This window comes from Prionailurus bengalensis, chromosome B4, assembly GCF_016509475.1.
Source record: "Prionailurus bengalensis isolate Pbe53 chromosome B4, Fcat_Pben_1.1_paternal_pri, whole genome shotgun sequence".
Lineage (NCBI taxonomy): Eukaryota > Metazoa > Chordata > Mammalia > Carnivora > Felidae > Prionailurus > Prionailurus bengalensis.
In genome coordinates, this window is record NC_057358.1 from 54039723 (window position 1) to 54058028 (window position 18306).

Below are 18306 nucleotides of genomic sequence, written 5' to 3' on the forward strand. Positions count from 1 at the left end.
GATATATGAGTTTAAAATTGACTCAATGTCAAATTCCTCGAAGAACCAATAGTGAAAACTTCAGGGCAGTTTATTTATTCTGAGTGCCCTGTCCTGTGAGAACTCTGGTCTGTGTTTAGGCAATCTGCCAAGCTTCTCTTGGCGACTCATCTTTTTACTTTAATTTTGTTAGATTTTTTTAAATTTATTATTATTATTATTATTATTATTATTATTATTATTATTTTGGTCTTCTCTTTATCATATCTATGTGTTAAAATTCTATTCAGGTGTGCTGACAGTAAAACGAAACCCTGGAATCAAACACACGTCTTTCTACCGCGGAAACGAGGCTCTAAGCGGATACGCGAGGACACTAAGTGTGAACTGCTGGCCACCCGTAGCTCAGAGTCTCAGGATCAGGCCCCGGCACCGGAAGTGGCCGCCCATCTTGACTTCCGCTCCCAGGGTAAGAACCCTTGCGGCTCGCCCACCGGTTGCCAGAAAACCGCTAGGAGTCTGAGATCATGGAGGCAGCGCGCCCTCCGTCGATGGCGGGAAAGTTTGTGGTGGTTGGCGGTGGCATCGCGGGTGTCACCTGTGCTGAGCAGGTAGGCTGACGCGTCGACAGTTCCGCCTCTTCCCTGACCCCGCGGCGGTGGCACTCAAGGCACCCTCTCGCCCCCACCTTGTCCTTCCAGATCCCGCTTTAGACGCTTCTTTCCCCCCGCCCCAGCACTCTTTGTTTTCAAATGTTAGAGACTGCGTCGCGGCCCCTCTACGAAGTTCTTGGTACCTCGCAAGCTTCGCCTTAGGCCTAGGGAAGAGGAGTGGGGAGCAAGTTGTTGGCAGGTGGGACCCCAAAGCTGACTGAACCAGGCTGTGGTGCTAGTTATGCCAGAGCAGACAAGAGGGCTTAAACTGGTAAATAGTTGGTCAGAAAATTCAGCCTCCATTGCTCGTTAGCTGATTGAATTCAGGTTTCAGGTAGATGCCAGGTCCTTAGTTCCTCGTAAATAATTGAAAAACCCTTACGTAGTTTCCTATACTTTGAACTCCCAAGATAGAAGAGATTTCATCTGTAGTAATGTTCTGTAAAACAATCAACAAGGGATTAAAAGCAGCTGGGGAATGCTTTTCTAATTATAGTGAATAATCAGGCTACACACACACACACACTCCAAAAAGAATTGTTTTGTTGATATAAAGTAAATGTAAGCAATCATTGAAGTCACAGAAGTAGTGCAGGAAATCCAAGAATTGTTTTCAAACTTCTAATCTTTAGGTGTGTATTTTCCATGTTTTCACCAAGTGAAACACCTGTTATCCAGGTACGGTACTAAGGGCTGAGTAATCACAAACAGAGCATGGTACCTCCTTTCTAGGGACTCGCAATCTAGTGGAAGAGACATGTGAATGAACCATTTCATCAGTGTGTTTGCCAACCTAAGGGTGTCTGGCGAGTTGACAGGGCATGAATTAGGGGGAGGTGTCCTTTTGTCTCAGTATAGAAAATGAGTAAAGGTTGACCAGGTGGACAAGAAAAACTAGATGGTCCAAAGGGAGGCAAGGATATATAATCTCAGGTAGGAAAGCACTACTGAGAGCAGCAAAGCTTAAAGAACATGGTGCTTGGGGAGGTGACCAGAGATGAAGCTGGGAAGGCTGGGAGAGACCACATCATGAAGTATCTTATTAAGTCTTGCTAATAACTAACAAGTGGGGCACCTGGGTGGCTCATTTAGTTGAATGTCCAACTCTTGATTTCAGCTGAGCTCATGATTTTACAGTTGTGGGATCGAGCCCCGTGGCAGGCTACATACTGAGCGAGGGGACTGCTTGGCATTCTCTCTCTCCCTCTGCCCCTCTCTCCTGCTTGTGCTCTCTTTCTAAAATAAAACAAACAAACAAAAAAATTAGCCAGAACTTGCAAGAAGTGAGATGATTTTGAGCAGTGGAGTAATGTGATCAAATGAAATATTTTGAGAGTTGATTAGCTCCAGTATGTTTGGGGCAGGGGCAGCTGGTTAAAATGAGACTGGAAGGTCAACTGGAAGGTGAATTTGGTAGTATAAAGAAATTTTGAAGCCAGGTATAGCAATGAAAACAAAGTGGGGAAATAACAATATATAAAGAGAAGAAAGATGGAAAGAATGGTAATATCATCAGATATTATAGAAAGTTCAAATAAGGTGATATTTTAAAAAATTTAGTGAATTTTAAGGGTCTGGAGGTGAATTCAAGATGCTCCTTTTTTCTTTACTGAAGTATTGACATACAGTATTCATCAGGTGTACATCATAGTGATTGGCTATTTCTTTACATTATGAAATGATCATCTCAATAGGCATAGTTACCCCTTGTCACTACACAAAGTTATTACAGTGTTGACTATATTCCTTATGCTGTACATTACATCCCTATGACTTATTTATTTTATAACTGGAAATTTGTTCTTCTTAATCTCTTTAACCTATTTTTCCCTCTTCCCCCCAGCCCCAATCCCTTTCCACTCCATTAATAGTTTGTTTCTTGTGTCTATGAGTCTGTTTTGTTTGCATTGTTTTTTCGTTTTCCACAAATAAGTGAAATCATATAATATTTGTCTTTCTTTGACTTACTTCACTTAACACGATACCCGCTGGGTCCATTCATGTTGTCAAAAATGGCAAAATTTCATTTATAGCTGCATAGTATTTCATTGAATATATTTATACCACCTCTTCTTTATCCATTCATCAGTAGACACTTAGGTTGCTTCCATATTTTAGCTATTTTAAATAATGCTGTAGTGAACATAGGAATGCATGTATCTCTTTGAGCTGTGTTTTGGTTCTCTTCCCATACATACCTAGAAGTAGAATTGCTGGATCATATGGTAGTTCTATTGTTAATTTTTTGAGGAACCTCCATACTGTTTTCCATGGTGGCTGCACCAATTTACATTCTGAAAAACAGTGTACAATGGTTCCCTTTTCCCCACATCCTCACCAACACTTGTTATTTCTTGTCTTTTTCATAATAGCCAATCTGATAGGGGTGAGGTGATATTTCATTGTAGTTTTGATTTGCATGAGCAATACTGAACATGTTTTGTTGTATCTAATGGCCATCTATCTTCTTTGGAAAAATGTCTATCCAAGTTTTGCCCATTTACAAATTTTTTTAATAGTAAGTTGTGTAAGTTTTTAATATATTTTGGATCTTAACCCCTATTGGATGTATGATTTGCAAGTATCTTCTCCCATTCAGTAGGTTGTCTTTCTGTCTTGTTGATGATTTCCTTCTCTTTCCAAAAGCTTTTTAGTTTGACATAATTTCTTTTGTTTGTTTTAGCTTTGTTTAACCTTGCCTGAGGAAAATGGCTCAAAAAATATTGCCAAGATTGGTGTTCAAGAGCTTACTGCTTATGTTTTCTTCTAGGAGTTTTATGGTTTCGAGTCTTATATTCAAGTCTTTAATCCATTTTGACTTTATTTTTGTATGAAACAGTGGTCATGTTTCATTCTTTGGCATGTAAGCTGTCCCATTTTCCCAACATCATTTATGAAGAAACTTCCCCCACTCCCGCTGTATATTCTTGCCCCCTTTGTCATAGATTAATTGACCATCTATGTGTGGATTTATATCTGGGCTCTGTGTTCCATACCATTAATCTTTGTGTCTGTTTTTGTGCCAGTACCATACGGTTTTGATTACTACAGCCTTGTAGTGTGGTTTGAAATCAGGAAGCATAATACTTCCAGCCTTGTTCTTCTTTCTCCTTTGGCTGTTTGGGGTCTTTTGCAGTTTCATCCAAATTCTAGGATTCTTTGTTCCAGTTCTGTGAAAAATGCCATTGCTATTTTGGTGGGCATTGCATTGAATCTGTAGATTGCTTTGGGTAGTATGGACATTTTAACAATATAAAGTCTTCCAATCCATGAGCGTGATCTTTCCATTTATTTATGTCTTACTCAATTTCTTTCATCGGTGGCTTATAGTTTTCAGAGTACAGGTCTTTCACTTCTTTGGTTTAATTTATTCCTAGGTATTTTATTCTTTTTGATGTGGTTATAAATGAGATTGTTTTCTTAATTTCTCTCTTAGATAGATTGTTACTAGTGTACAGAAACTTGACATACGTTTTCTGTATGTCAATTTTGTATCCTTTACTGGATTCATTTTCTCATTCTAATATTATTTTTGGTTATTTATTTATTTTTGTTTGTTTTTTTGATTGAACATGCTCAGTTTTAACAGTATAGTAGGGAAAAAAATAGAAATTGGTGGAGAAATAGAATTGGTTGAGGAACCAGAGTATGATTTAAGAAAATTCTTTCAGGAAGTTTAAAGTGAAAGAGAGGTTGTAGCCAGAGGAGAATGATGGAAAAAAAATAGCAAGTTAAGCCTCTAAATACTGTTGAAGCTACTACTAAAATGGTTTTGTTTTTCCAGAGTATACACTGGTTGGGCATTTGGAAGAGGCAGAATAGGAGTACCAAAACACTTGGGAAAAGTCAGGCTAAGATTCTGAATATTTATGAGTAAGGATTTACTGTAATTTCATGCCACTGAAGGGAAATGAAAATACTATTTTAAAAGAAATAAAAGTTGGTTTAACTGTTAATTAGGAAGATATTTTTTTTTCTCATTCTTTGAAGGACAACTTTACATTGGTATGCAAGATAGTAAGGGATAATATCATTTTTCTTATTCAGGAGGTTTTTGTTAGTGTTTATTATAAGCGTATTATACATTTTATCAGTATTAGAGTTGAACGTTAGTCACTACTACCCCATAAATAGGAACAAGACACAGAATAATGGAGACCTTTGGATGAGGAAAAGTGACTTTTTAGTTTTCTAGGTTAATAATAACATTATTAAAATTGCATTATCCCTATCTCACCCCCATGTCACATATGTTAATAACTAAAGTTACTTATGAAATTTTTTCTCCCAATTTTTTTTTCTTTAAATAAGTTGGCTATTCACTTTCCATCAGAAGATATTCTCCTGGTAACAGCTTCTCCTGTTATTAAAGCAGTTACAAATTTCAAGCAGGTAAGAATCCTTTATATAACTTTCTTAGTCATATATATTTTTGTAATTTCAGTAACTTGCCCAGCAGTTAGTGTAATTATAGTTTTTAAAATGTTTAAAATGATAAATGTTCTTTTGATGGTCATTTTAAAACCAAAGCCCAAAGTTTAGAATTATATTAAATACCAGGGCACCTGGGTGGCTCAGTTGGTTAAGGGTCTGACTCTGAATTTTGGCTCAGGTCATGATCTCACAGTTGGTGAGTTCGAGCCCCAAATTGGGTTTGCACTGGCAGGGTGGGCCTGCTTATGTTTCTCTCTATCCCTCTCTCTCTGCCCCTCTCCTGCTCTTGCTCTCCAAATAAATAAATAAATAAATAAATAAATGTATTATATTAAATACCAAAAGCACCCAACTGATGTTGAATTCCTAGTCTTGTCTTTCCTATCTTTTCCTCCCACTCAGAGTTACTTTTCAGAAATTTTTAAATAAAGTTCTTTTGAGGAAAAATGCTTTGCAAATGTAAATATGAATACCAATACATATATGTAATTATTATAAGTAGTTGTGTGTGTATAAATTGTGTGTTTGCATATCAGAAGAGTACTTCTCAGCTAAGTTTACACTTGTAGGTAATTAATGTTTCAGATGTGTAATAAGCATCTCAGAACACTTTGTAGTTCCATGAATTTATATTACATTAGGAGTCTAAGATCATTTGGGTCTTAGTGTTATAGAAAAGTGATCTATAAACATTTTTGATCTGATACCTCACCTGTTAAAAAGTTTTGGCTGATCTTGTAATATACATATATTTATATATTTATAAATTATGTATATACTATAGTGCTCTAATTATGAATGTTATAATGGCTATGCAAAAAAATTAAGTAAATCATACTTCACTGAAGTATTTCTTCTCATACTTCAGTGAAGAATACTACTATAGTCTTTAATACAAGTTTTCCTTTAGATCCTGATAATAAAATAAAACTTTCTCATGTTGTAAACCCCTAAGACCAAGGGTAATTTAGTGTGATATGTTTTTCCTTTATAACCTTCTTAGAGATACGTAAGATATCTTACTACTGAGGTATGGCCAAAGGACTTAAGGGATTGGGAGAACTAGAGAACAAATTGTGGCTATTAATCTCTAATGGGAAAAAAAAAATCAATTATAGGCTAGGAGCACATACATAAGAGAAAGATGTTTGGCTGTGTCTTATAAGTGTTTTTCTGGAAGACTTAATTCGGTGTGACTATTCCAGAGTTATAAGACTTGACTTAAATTTTTGCTGATTTTGTAAATTTTATATAATAGAAGAAAAACAGTTTTGGATTCTAGGCCTACCTGTTATTTACTGGCTGTGTAGCCTTGGCAAATCTCTGTATCTAAGTTGTTTCACTTCTAATATTAGGATAGTATCTTCCTTGTTTACTTGAAGGAGGTTGGGAGTTTAAGATATACTAATATATGTGAAAATGAATTGGAATAACATTATGCAAATGTCAGTTATTCTTAATATTCAGAAGTAGGAAATTGCATCCTTTTTATCATTTATTGAACATCTATATTATGTATGAGCCAGTGTGCTAAGCACCCAGAAGACAGATTGAAAGTATAGAACATACACCAAAAAGTCACTAATGGTCATCTCTGGAGTTGGGGGATGGCAGTCGTGGTGGGGTAGTGTGAGATTTAGGGAAGAGTAAGAAGGACACTTTATTTTATATTAGGTATTGTTTGTTTAATGTTAAAGAAAATGTTTTCATGGCATGTGAAATTTCTAAAGGAGAAAAAAGATTAATAATAACATGTTATTTATGGAGTATTTGCTATGTACCAAACACTTTTCTAAATGTTTTAAATACATTAACTTATTTAATCCTTAAAGTAATCCTATGAAATGGGTTCTTATATTATCCCCACTTACAGATGAGGTAAATGAGTCAGTGAGGCTGGGTAAATCTCCAAGGTGTGTATAGATAGGTTTTCAATTCAGGTTGGCTCTGTAACCCTCATGGTTAATGAGTAGCACTTTCTCAGAATGGTAACAAATCTGCAAGACAAAGTTATCATTATAATGTGGTAATTATCCTTATAGTGGCAAAAAAAAAAATTGCGGTTGTATTGCAATATATACGTATTTATTTTTATAAATATATTGTGAATGAGTGCTAGAGCCTGCCTTTGAGATCAAGAAAGGCTTTACATAGGAGAGTGGATTGAAACTGAGACTGAAAGAATAAGTAGGTCTTGCCATGTTTACAAGAGGTTGAATGGAGGCAGGCCTGTGCCAAGGTGATGAAAGTATATGACTATATAATATGTTGTAATAGGTATCAGTTCAGTTCTGCTGGAATGTAAATTCAGTGCTGAACCAATAGTCAGAGGGCAGACCATGGTGGGCTTGTATGCTATGATGTGGAATTGTATTTTATCCAAAATTTAGATGATGCCAAACTTTTGGAGCATTTTCAGCAGGTGAGAACACTGAATTGGAGATATAACAGGTTGGTATTCATCATTGTCTCAGTACCAGCTCAGCCATAGGCATTGGCTGCAATTTCCCAGGGAGAAGAGCCCAATAATAGTGTTCTATGGAACACCGACACTTAAAGGAAGATCAGAGAGAAAGGAAGCCCTGAAAATGGGCACCCTATTTATTAATCTTAAGTCAGAGAGGAAAACTATGAGAGAAGAAGAGTTTGTTTCCCTGAAGCCAAAGATGGCAAAAGTTTAATTAAGTGCAGTGGTCAGTGGTGTCAGATCCAAGGATAGCAGGTAAGATAATGACTCAAAAGTGCCTATATCTAGTAAATTATTGGTGACTTTGAGACAGTTTACACCATTTTCAGAAATTAGTGGGGGGTAGCTCTAAAATGACAGTAACGATAAACTTTTCTCTTTTGAAATTTAGCTGCAAAAGGAGAAAAGATAGGGTGGCAGCAAATAGAGAACGTGAAGACTAGCATTAAGTTGAGTTTTATTCTTTTTTTTTTTTTTTTAACTGTTGATTTATTATTCTTAGAACAAGCGAGCACATGAGCAGGGGAGGGGCAGAGAGAGGGAGACACAGAATCTGAAGCAGGCTCCAGGCTCTGACCTGTCAGCACAGAGCTCGACGTGGGGCTCGAACTCATGAACCACAAGATCATGACCTGTGCCAAAGTCACATGCTTAACCAACTGAGCCACCCAGGTGCCCCAAGTTTTATTCTTTTAAGGTGGAAGACACTTTAGCGTGTTTACCTATTGAGATTTAGAAACCAGTAGGAAAGGCTGAAGATGAAGGAAAGCAAGGAGTACATAATAAGGAAGGAGTCCTGAGGAGGTGAGAGATGATGGCATATAGAGCACAGATTACTGGATTCACCTTGAAAAGGTAGAAATGGGTCATGGAAGGTGGACTGTAGTACGGAAATGTATAGATGGTGGGAAAGAAGTCATAAGAGTTCTTAGTAGTCTCTTTGAGCCAAGAAGTAAAGTGATTTGCTGGGAGTGCTGAGGATGGAATGTGTTTGGGAAGCATTAGAATGGTGAACGTTTAGAAAAATCACCAAGGGTTGGAAGATGTTACTTCGATGTTACTCTTGTCACTACATTGACACATAAACACTGATGGTTTAAAAAAGCCTTGGTGGCTAAACTGAACTAGTGGTCTTGTATTCTTCACTTCCAGGCACTCAGTGAAATAAATTAAAGCCAGTAAACAATGGTAATTTTATTAAATCCTGACTCTTCAGTGCACGTCTTTTTAATGTTCTGTGTGATGAGATGGGATGTATGCATAAAGCATTTGTTCCACATATGGGGCTAGGAGGGAAAAGCAGTTGTGCAGTTGCTGAGTTGCAAGAGGAATTAATTACCCTTTTTGTGGAATACCAATTTTACTTGAAAGAACAACTGACAAACTAATTTCATATTTGGAAAATGAGTGAAAACAAGTGACAGTATTTGTTGCCAGGATAACAAAATTATTGTTGGTGACAATAATGAATGTGGTTTTTGATATTGTATTGAGTTGAAATTAACATGTGGAAGATCTCTATAACTTTGTGAACCACTGTTGTCCAGATGACAAATGTGATGTTACACGATCCAAAGTGCAGGATAGACCAATAGATTTCACAGTAGTAGGGTATGAAAATTCTTTGATAATGGTTTCAAATTCTGCACTGCAACTAATCTTTAAGAAACCACACTTGTTGGGGCGCCTAGGTGGCGCAGTCGGTTAAGCGTCCGACTTCAGCCAGGTCACGATCTCGCGGTCCGTGAGTTCGAGCCCCACGTCAGGCTCTGGGCTGATGGCTCAGAGCCTGGAGCCTGTTTCCGATTCTGTGTCTCCCTCTCTCTCTGCCCCTCCCCCGTTCATGCTCTGTCTCTCTCTGTCCCAAAAATAAATAAAAACGTTGGAAAAAAAAAATTAAAAAAAAAAAGAAACCACACTTGTTGAGTTTTACTATAACATCAAAGAAGAATATACAATTCTCTGAAAAGGCTGCACATCTCTGTCAGCCTGAACTGTCTTCATAAATTTTAACCAAATTAACATACTGCAATAGTTTGAATGCAGATGCAGAGTATGGAAGCAGTTTGAATGCAAAAGCAGATCTATTAAGACCGGATATTAAAGACATTTGTAAAAATGCAAAACTGCCATTCTTCTCACTTAATTTGTTTTGGAAAAAAAAGTTACTCTTATTAAAAGGATATTATATCTGTTTAACATGTACTAGATCTATTCTTAAGTGAATTAAGAAATGTTTTAAATTTTTCAGTTTTCATTTCTAGTAGTTGCAAATATCACTGAGTTTAACTTACACAGACTAAAGTTCTTTGGAGTCCTCAGTCCATTGTAAGAATATAAAGGGAGAGTCTTGAGACTGAAACGTTTGAGAACTGGTAGGGCCATGTAGTAGGTCTTACAAGTAGTATTGAAGGGGTAGCTGAGGTCAAATACTAGTCTGCAAGGTGTGGTCCTTCCACTGCATACTGGGTATAGGACTGGAGAAAGCAGGTTGTTCAATCTGTGGTTGTGAGTTTTCAGGGTAATTAATGGTTAAACACAAGAGAGCAAGGAAGTATAAGTGGGCAAAACACGAAATGATCTACAATGGAGTCTTGGCTGCATAGGAAGAAAAGTGAATCCAAGAGGATGCTGATGGTTTTGGACAACAGGAAAGAGTCCAAAGACTAGATCACAATAAAGTTAGTAAGTAGAGAAAACTATAAGGATACAGAAACAGACAAGCTGTGCAATTAAAATATGCAGAAGTAAGTAGAGTTAGCCCTCATTTTCCAGGCTAGGAAACTAAGGTGCAGTTACTTGGCTGACTTGCCCCAGTGGTAGGATTGTCATTTGAGTTCAAGTCTTAAAATGCGAGTTAGCCCTTTTTTCACTGTATACAGTACAGTTGGCCGACGTTCTTGTTTTATGAACATTAAGTAGTATATAAAAAGAAATGAAAATATTTTCATTATTTAAAATTCTTAAAAGGAAATATTTTTTTGAAAATTTACATTTTCACCTTTTTGATTTAATACAGGTTTCTAAAGTATTGGAGGAATTTGATGTTGAAGAGCAACCGAATACCATGTTAGAAAATCGCTTTCCCAACATTAAGGTTATAGAATCCGGAGTAAAGCAACTGAAGAGTAAAGAACATGTAAGAAGTTTTTTTTTTTTTTTAATTTTGTTAAATGTTTGTTTATTTTTGAGAGAGAGAGGCAGAGCACAAGCAGGGGAGGGGCGGAGAGAGAGGGGGACATAGAATCCAAAGCAGGCTCCAGGCTCTGAGCTGTCAGTGCAGAGCCCGACATGGGGCTCAAATCCACGAACTACAAGATCATGACCCGAGCTGAAGTTGGACACCCAACTGACTGAGTCACCCAGGCACCCCTAGAAGATGTTTTTCTTAATGATGGTCCATTGTTAAATATTGATGAACTTTCCCTGCTTTCTTTTGAACCCATCTGTACCCCCACCACTACTAAGGTTCCTAGCATATAAAGTTTAGTAACATTGATTTCTTTTTATTAGGAAAATTTATACTTTTTCTGAATTTATTGGGATTATATAATTAGTTTGATTTAACATTTTAGGTTTTACATTTCAAATTAGCATTAACGTTTACATAGTGTCTTGTGTTCTGGGCACTGCAATAAGTGCTGGGATACAACAGGAACATTACAGTGAACTTGGCCTGGGAGGTCTCATTGTCATAGGGAATATAGACATGCACATGTATTAATTATATATACATGTGAAAAGCACAGTCACTGAAGTATTATCAAAGCTCTGATATTAGGGATTTTGGAGGACCTGACAGAAGGAGAAAATGTTTGAACTGGGTTTAAAAGGTGGGTGAATTAAGAGTTCTTAGTTAAGGACGTTGTAGGAAAACGAGGTTGCTTGTTCAGAAACCCAAAGAAAAGCAGCACGTGGAAGAATAACATCGTCAGAGGTACTGTGGTGGAGATAAAGAGAGGAGATTGGCAGACTAGGGCAAACAAATAGGACTGTGAAGAGCTGTTTACATCATGCCAAGATGATTTATTTTACAGTCAGTGGGGAAATAAAGTGGAGGCAGGGATGGTAATATATTCTTTTAGGAAGACAGATCTGATACCAATGTTGAGGATGAAATGGGGTGGAGTGAGTGATAGTGTCCAGCAACCAAACCAGAAGGTGGTTGCAATAGTCCAAACTGATAGAAGGCCTGAACGAAGACAAGAACTGTGTATTTGGAAAGAATGGCGCAGATATGAGTGAGATTTCTCCTGTAAACTTAGCAGGACTCAGTAACCCATTGGATGTGGGAATGAATAAGGCAGTCGAAGGAAACGTGTTGTCAGATGATTAACAATATCCTCAGGTGAGCTTTAGGCAAGATGAGAAGTAGGGTTTCTAGTCGTTTCTCTACAGCAGCTCTAATTTTTCACCCTTATGGAGAAAACACATACATAATACATTTGAAACACAAATAATTTGACAGTAAAAAAAATAAGAAAAAGGACTAAATTTTATGAGAAAAACATAAAAAATCTGAATCCCAAAACTGGAATAAATTTCTAACATTTACAGTAGTACATATCCTATATAACATCCATGTCCGTTAATTTGTAAATTGAGGTGGGCTCAAATGTAGACTAATAAATTGTGAGGGAATTTATATTAGGGCATTTGAGTAAATCCAAATGCCACCCATTACCATTTGAAGTGTCCTGTATGAGCTCATGTCTGTATTCTCTTATTTGTCCTTTATATTCTTTGATGAATTAGAGATTGTGTGTTTTATCTTCATGTCTACTTCCAAAAATTTAGCAGTAGCCAATGAAAGGAGTTTTTGTGTTTGTTTTTACAACATAAAATGTAAATTATTTTTAAAATTTGGTCAGTGTCTGTTAATTACTGTTTGTCAGATAAAATTCCCACCACATTACATTATCTTCAGAAAGAACTGCATAGAATTTCTGTATGTGTTATACTGTGTTGAATTATCAGTTTTATGTATTTGTTATGCAGCTGAAGAGTTACAGCGGGTAACAAATGGCTCAGTGGGTATCAAGTGCTATCTTATGATTTGCTATGTTTTATAAGTCAAACACATGTCACAGTGTTAATCTCTAAACCATTCCAACAAAGTCTTCTGTCATAGTCACATGTGTGTGTATATATACATACACATACATATATGCTTATTAAAAGCTCCTACTTATGTGCAGATTTCCATTTGATTTTAAAGAATAAAAACAATGGATCACAAATACATATTTTTAGACTCAATAATATTATTAAAAATTAATATAAATGACTTTAAAAGCTAGTACATGTTAGGATTTAAGGTTAATATGTTTTTCACTTAATATGAAAATATCCCCAAAGAACATTTGTGGTTAGGTGATTGTTATTTGTACTTAAGAAGAATGCATGCACGTGCAAACTGGGGAGGTAGAGTGGGGGAGAGAGAGATTGAGACATTGAGATTCTTAGAATCTATGCTCAGCACAGAACCTGACACGGGGCTTGATCCCATGACACAGGAATCATGACCCTGAGCCAAAATCAAGAGTCAGGTACTTAACAGACTGAGCCACCCAAGCTTCCCAAACACTTTTAATATTTTTAGATTAAGAAGACATAATGTAACCTTTTTTACCACACTGTACTCCTCTGTACCCATAACAAATATGAAGGTATGATGCCATTAGAATTATTAGATCTTCCTACAGTAACTTCCATTGAGATCAGAAATATTAAGGCCTACCTCAGGTATAATATGATCAGAATGCTTGATTTAAAAATTTCTGAATGTTTAGTTTTTAACCTGAGGTCAACATGCCTCCCTGAATATAATAAGATTCCCTAAGTTTTAGGCAAAATCTGGTGTGAATGTATGTTTTTTTCCAGGGAAGAAAGACTGTTTTGCCCTAGATTGTCAAAATGGTTCATGGCCCTAAAATGATGGTGAATCACTGGGTTGGAGAATGCATTCTCATGTTTACTCTGATTTGCAATTGCTGTGACAACGTATTGAGTGCCACCAAGAGGCAACCTTAATGTATTTTTTTGCTTTTGTCTTACTGAATTGTGTATTTAAAATGAAACTGTACCCATGTATAAATATGTTTCTCCTCTCCCCTTCCTTGCCCTGTTTTTACAGTGCATTTTAACAGGAGATGGCAGTCAGCATGTATATAAGAAACTCTGTCTGTGTGCTGGAGCTAAGCCAAAGTTGATATGTGAAGGAAATCCTTATGTATTAGGAATCCGTGATACAGACAGTGCTCAGGTAACATTCTGAGATGGGGCCACGGGAAAGGAACATGAATATTTCATAGACTTCCTTTATTTGAATCAAAGTATTCCACTTACAGTGTTAATTCTTAAATTACAGAAGAGGTTTGTTTTGTGATCCATAAACCAGAAAATAGTTATAATGTTTTATTATTGCCAATTTCAGTTTGGTTGTAGCTGATAATTTTTCCTGTTTTTAGTCCCATGCTGATGTTCTGTGTTCTTTCCATTGTGCACTATCCCAGATATAATGACTAAGCTGAAGGTTATAACTTAACTTATACACACATTCATTACTGTATTTTGATTGGGAATAGTGATTTGTAGCCTAAATAATGTAGCAATCTTTTTCCACAAAGGTAAGGCGTATCCCAAACTTACTGTACTCCTTAGCAAAGAAATTAATATTCAGATCTTTGTGGTCCAGAATCATGACAGAATCCCAGAACTAAAAAATTCATTTGGTTTATTGTTCTCCTCAAGAACCATAGTAAACTATCCCAATAAGGTGAAAACTGTGTGGAACCTTCTACAACTTCTTCTGATAATTTATTGCAGGGCTTCAAGGTTTCTTGACCCTTCTTGCCAAGAAGCTCTTCCTGGTTTCCAGTCATAATACTTTGTCTTACCTGTAGCTTATTGTTGTAGTTCTGTCCCTAAGGTGATAATTTTATGTATACTAATAATATTTTATATTCTTGAAATTGATGTTTTCTTTCAATCTTTCTTAAAACTTTTTTAAAGCTTATTATTTTGAGAGAGAGAGAGAGAGAGTGTGAGCAGATGAGTGGCAGGGAGAGAAGGAAAGAAAATCCCAAGTAGGCTCTGTGCTGTCTGTGCAGAGCCCAACATGGGGCTCGATCCTCCAAACCATGAGCATAGCTGTGTTCCAGCGAGGCTGCCTACATACATGAATTCACTGACTGCTTATGATAATACTGTGTGACAGTATTACTCCCAATTTACAAATAGCAAACTCTAATAGATTATTTACCTATACTTAAATAGCTGTTATCAGAAGTACAATATAAACTTACGCCATTCATCTCCACATCCAGTGCTTTTAACAGATCTTTCTTATTTGCTGTCCTCAGAGAAAGGCTGACTGAAATTAACTTAATGTTTTTTTTTTTCTGGTAGAATTTTAAGCCAGTTTCAGTGATTATTTATTGAATATTACAATAAGTTTTTGGGTGAATTTAATAGAAATGGTAACTTGACATGGTAGGAAGAGGAAATTTAGCTATTGAGATGTCATCCTGATCCAGTGGGACTATTCTGTACTTACAAAAGTGCCATAAAAATGACCATGGCTTCCCTAAGCTCATTGTGATAATTTTTTTTAGGGGGCAGAAGAGGGGGGTAGAGCCATCAGTTAATTGTCTTATGATAAGAAAGTAGCATTTTTTTTTTTTCAATTTAGACATTATCGTGCCTGCTCTTAACAGCTTTATTTACATTATCCTAATGCTTACAGAGACGTAATGAAATACAGTCACTTCTTGTTTCCATTTATATTGAAGAAGCTGAGGCACAGAAGGGTTAAGCAACTTGGCCAAGTTACTAACTGGGGGAAGTTAGTAACTCCAGGGACTCTTAACCACCAAGCTGTTGTGCTTCTCATTCCTGTAAGTTTCGGTGTTGAGTGAGTCCAGGGAAGTGCCAACTGACAGACTAGAAGAAAAGGAATAACCCTGTATGTATACAGATCAGTGTCATCTTAGTAAGTTGGTTTGATCAAGTAGTTAGGAATGTGATGAACTAGAGCTAGTGCCTCTTGCTGCAATTCTGAAGTACTCTAGATGTAATGACGTAAAAAGTCAAATCATAAGAGGCATTGCTATAAAGGCAGTTTGTGTGACAGAGGAAAACATTTGTAATATTGGGAGGGTGTGTCCTGGCAGAGTGTGAAAGTGAGATTTTTGTTCCTTTGTAAATCAGGTAAAATTCGTACAATTTTAAGAACATTATCAGTGAAGCCTTTCTTCAAGTATTGCCCACTATTACAAAACACTATCTCATTTTCTTTTTAATATAGGAATTTCAGAAACAGCTTACTAAAGCCAAAAGAATAATGATCATAGGGAATGGTGGCATTGCACTTGAACTAGTGTAAGTATATATTTTTAAATATCATTTAAACACTACTCTATGACTCATAATTGTTGGCAGACTAGAAAACATCCTGTTCTGAAATTCAAAGATAAATAGAACTGTTTTTCATAGATTTTCAAGGAGAAAAAAATCCATTTTATATTTTTAGCTTCATGGAATTCATAGTTGTAGAAATGTCATTGTAAAACATGAGTTTAAGGAAGGTTTTAGGTCTCAAGGGGTCACAGGTGACTGGACAGATGTGATCCATACATGTGTTTGGTAGGCATGTACTATATTGAACAACAGTTTAAATGTGCACACCTTTAGAGATTTCTAGTCACAGTATCTACCCGTTTTATTGTTTACACCCATCCTGCTTCATTCATTTATAATGCTACCTGTTGGGCCCATGAAACCCACAGTGTGTTTGACTCCCTATTTCAAGATGTGGTACTCCCAGCTCTTGTTTTTTTGGAAGTTGAAAAATGTGAACCCATCAATTAATGTGAAATACTATCTTAAAATGATATTTCAAGTTTAAAGAACACTGAAGAATAAATATCCTGCTATGGTCTACAGAGCATTCATTTTCTTTATGATTTTATCTGCCATTGGATGGCTGAGATGGAATAGTCTGGACATTTTTAGGGCAGAAAGTTGAGTCCAACTACAAAGAGGACAAATTTGAATCAAAGTAATGAATTTGCCAAAGCCTTGTCCATTCCTATTCGCAGACTAGGTTTTTGCTCTTCTTTTTGACAGGATGGTGATTCCCAGTGGAAGCTTCTAAGAGTTCCTAGATTGCCTGAGTACTAGAGATGGCAATCATTCTTGTAATTATGAAATTTATGGCACTGTATGGAGAACAGAGAAAAAACTGGAGATTCAAAATCAAACAGGTCTAAGAAGGAGGCACATGACAAATTTTCTCCATCAGCTATCACCAAAAGTGTAACTGAATACTATTATTATTTACACTGGAAAATTTTCTTGCAGTCAGAAATGCTCAGTCTTAAAACATGTAATCCCATTCCTCATTTTCTTGAGGTTGGAGATATAAGACTATATAATCGGACAAAGCTTATAATTTTATATTGAATAAACTCTGATAGTTTAAGAAAGGCTGCATATAATGCGATTGTCTCAGCTTAGGTCCACTGAATGATCAGGTGTTTATCATCTCATGGTGAAAAATGCCATATACAAACCCTTTTTGCTCTTTAATAGCCCTTGTGTTCCCTTGAGGCTAATGCTGATTTTCTTCAGTGTACTTTTATTTCAATTACTGCCTCTGTTTTCTTCTTTACTAGTGTAGGTTAATCTTTTCTTTTCAGACATTTTTTTAATGATTTCAAAAAACCGTAATACTTCACTGTTTATTTTTTAAAAGTGGTTTTAAAAATGAAAGTATTTCTACGATATATGTGATACTACCTCCATGGTAATGTATCTCGCTGAGGGCATGGTTCATAGTCTAAGGGCATCTTGTGAGGTAGGACGTGTATAGATGTTACTCGTGGTTACTTATAATTGTGGGTGGCCATTGTGGGTGGCCTACTAGCCAAGCATTAGTATTTTAAACTATATTGATACTGTGTTATACTATTATATTACTTTAAAATTTAAAAAAAATGGTAGAGGAGTTTCTTAATAAAAACTAAGGAAAGTGTTTCATAATAACTATGTGCCTATATGTAAATTAAAATATGAAATTTATTACTGAATGTGTATTCTACTTTCTGCTCATCAGCAATCCTATGTGATTTGAGCAACATAAAATATTCACCAAATAATCTGAAATTTAGTAACTAAATATTTTTTTCTGCGGTAAGGGAGCAATTGTCACAAAGCATGTCAGGTGACCTGAAATCAGATGTACTAAACCTTTTTTTCTATCATTTATTTATTGATCAGTTTGAATCATTTATTGAGAAGTTAATGTGTTACATTATAGCAGTCTGTGAAATAAACATGGCAGTACTTTGTACCACAAGTAAATGTTAAAAGTTCTTAACACATAATACTCTTATTACCTCTATAGGTTCTGATAAAGTCCTAGTATAATTAGGATGACCATATATCCTGTTTATCGTGGATGGTCTCAGTTCATCAATTGTACCAAAACAAGTTATAATAGCAGAAAAATATAATGGACTTCAGGGACTTAGTGAAATGAATACTAAGCAAACCACATTCTCTGTGACTAAACGTAGAGATAAAACAGCAGATCCCCAGGAGCTCTGGCTGTCTCATTAGTGGTGATGGCCTGTACACACCATGGCCATTCTGCTCTTTCTTGATTTTTCTGTGAACCGGATCTTTCTTCGGCTGAATGGCTCAGAAATTATTGAGGTGAGGGGCGCCTGGGTGGCTCAGTCGGTTAAGCGGCCGACTTCGCTCAGGTCA

The 18306-nt window shown here is 36.3% G+C and overlaps 1 protein-coding gene across 1 annotated transcript in view; it reads left to right on the top strand.

Annotated features, from left to right (window-relative positions):
* The first annotated feature begins 411 nt into the window (after window positions 1–411).
* Window positions 412–18306, top strand: part of PYROXD1 (pyridine nucleotide-disulphide oxidoreductase domain 1) — a 28634-nt gene continuing 10739 nt past the window's right edge. Inside the window, exons 1-5 of the mRNA XM_043563182.1 lie at window positions 412–590; window positions 4944–5024; window positions 10553–10672; window positions 13670–13798; window positions 15842–15915. Of these exons, the coding sequence (XP_043419117.1) occupies window positions 507–590; window positions 4944–5024; window positions 10553–10672; window positions 13670–13798; window positions 15842–15915 (488 nt within the window). The 5' untranslated portion in view covers window positions 412–506. The remainder of the gene's footprint in view (window positions 591–4943; window positions 5025–10552; window positions 10673–13669; window positions 13799–15841; window positions 15916–18306) is intronic.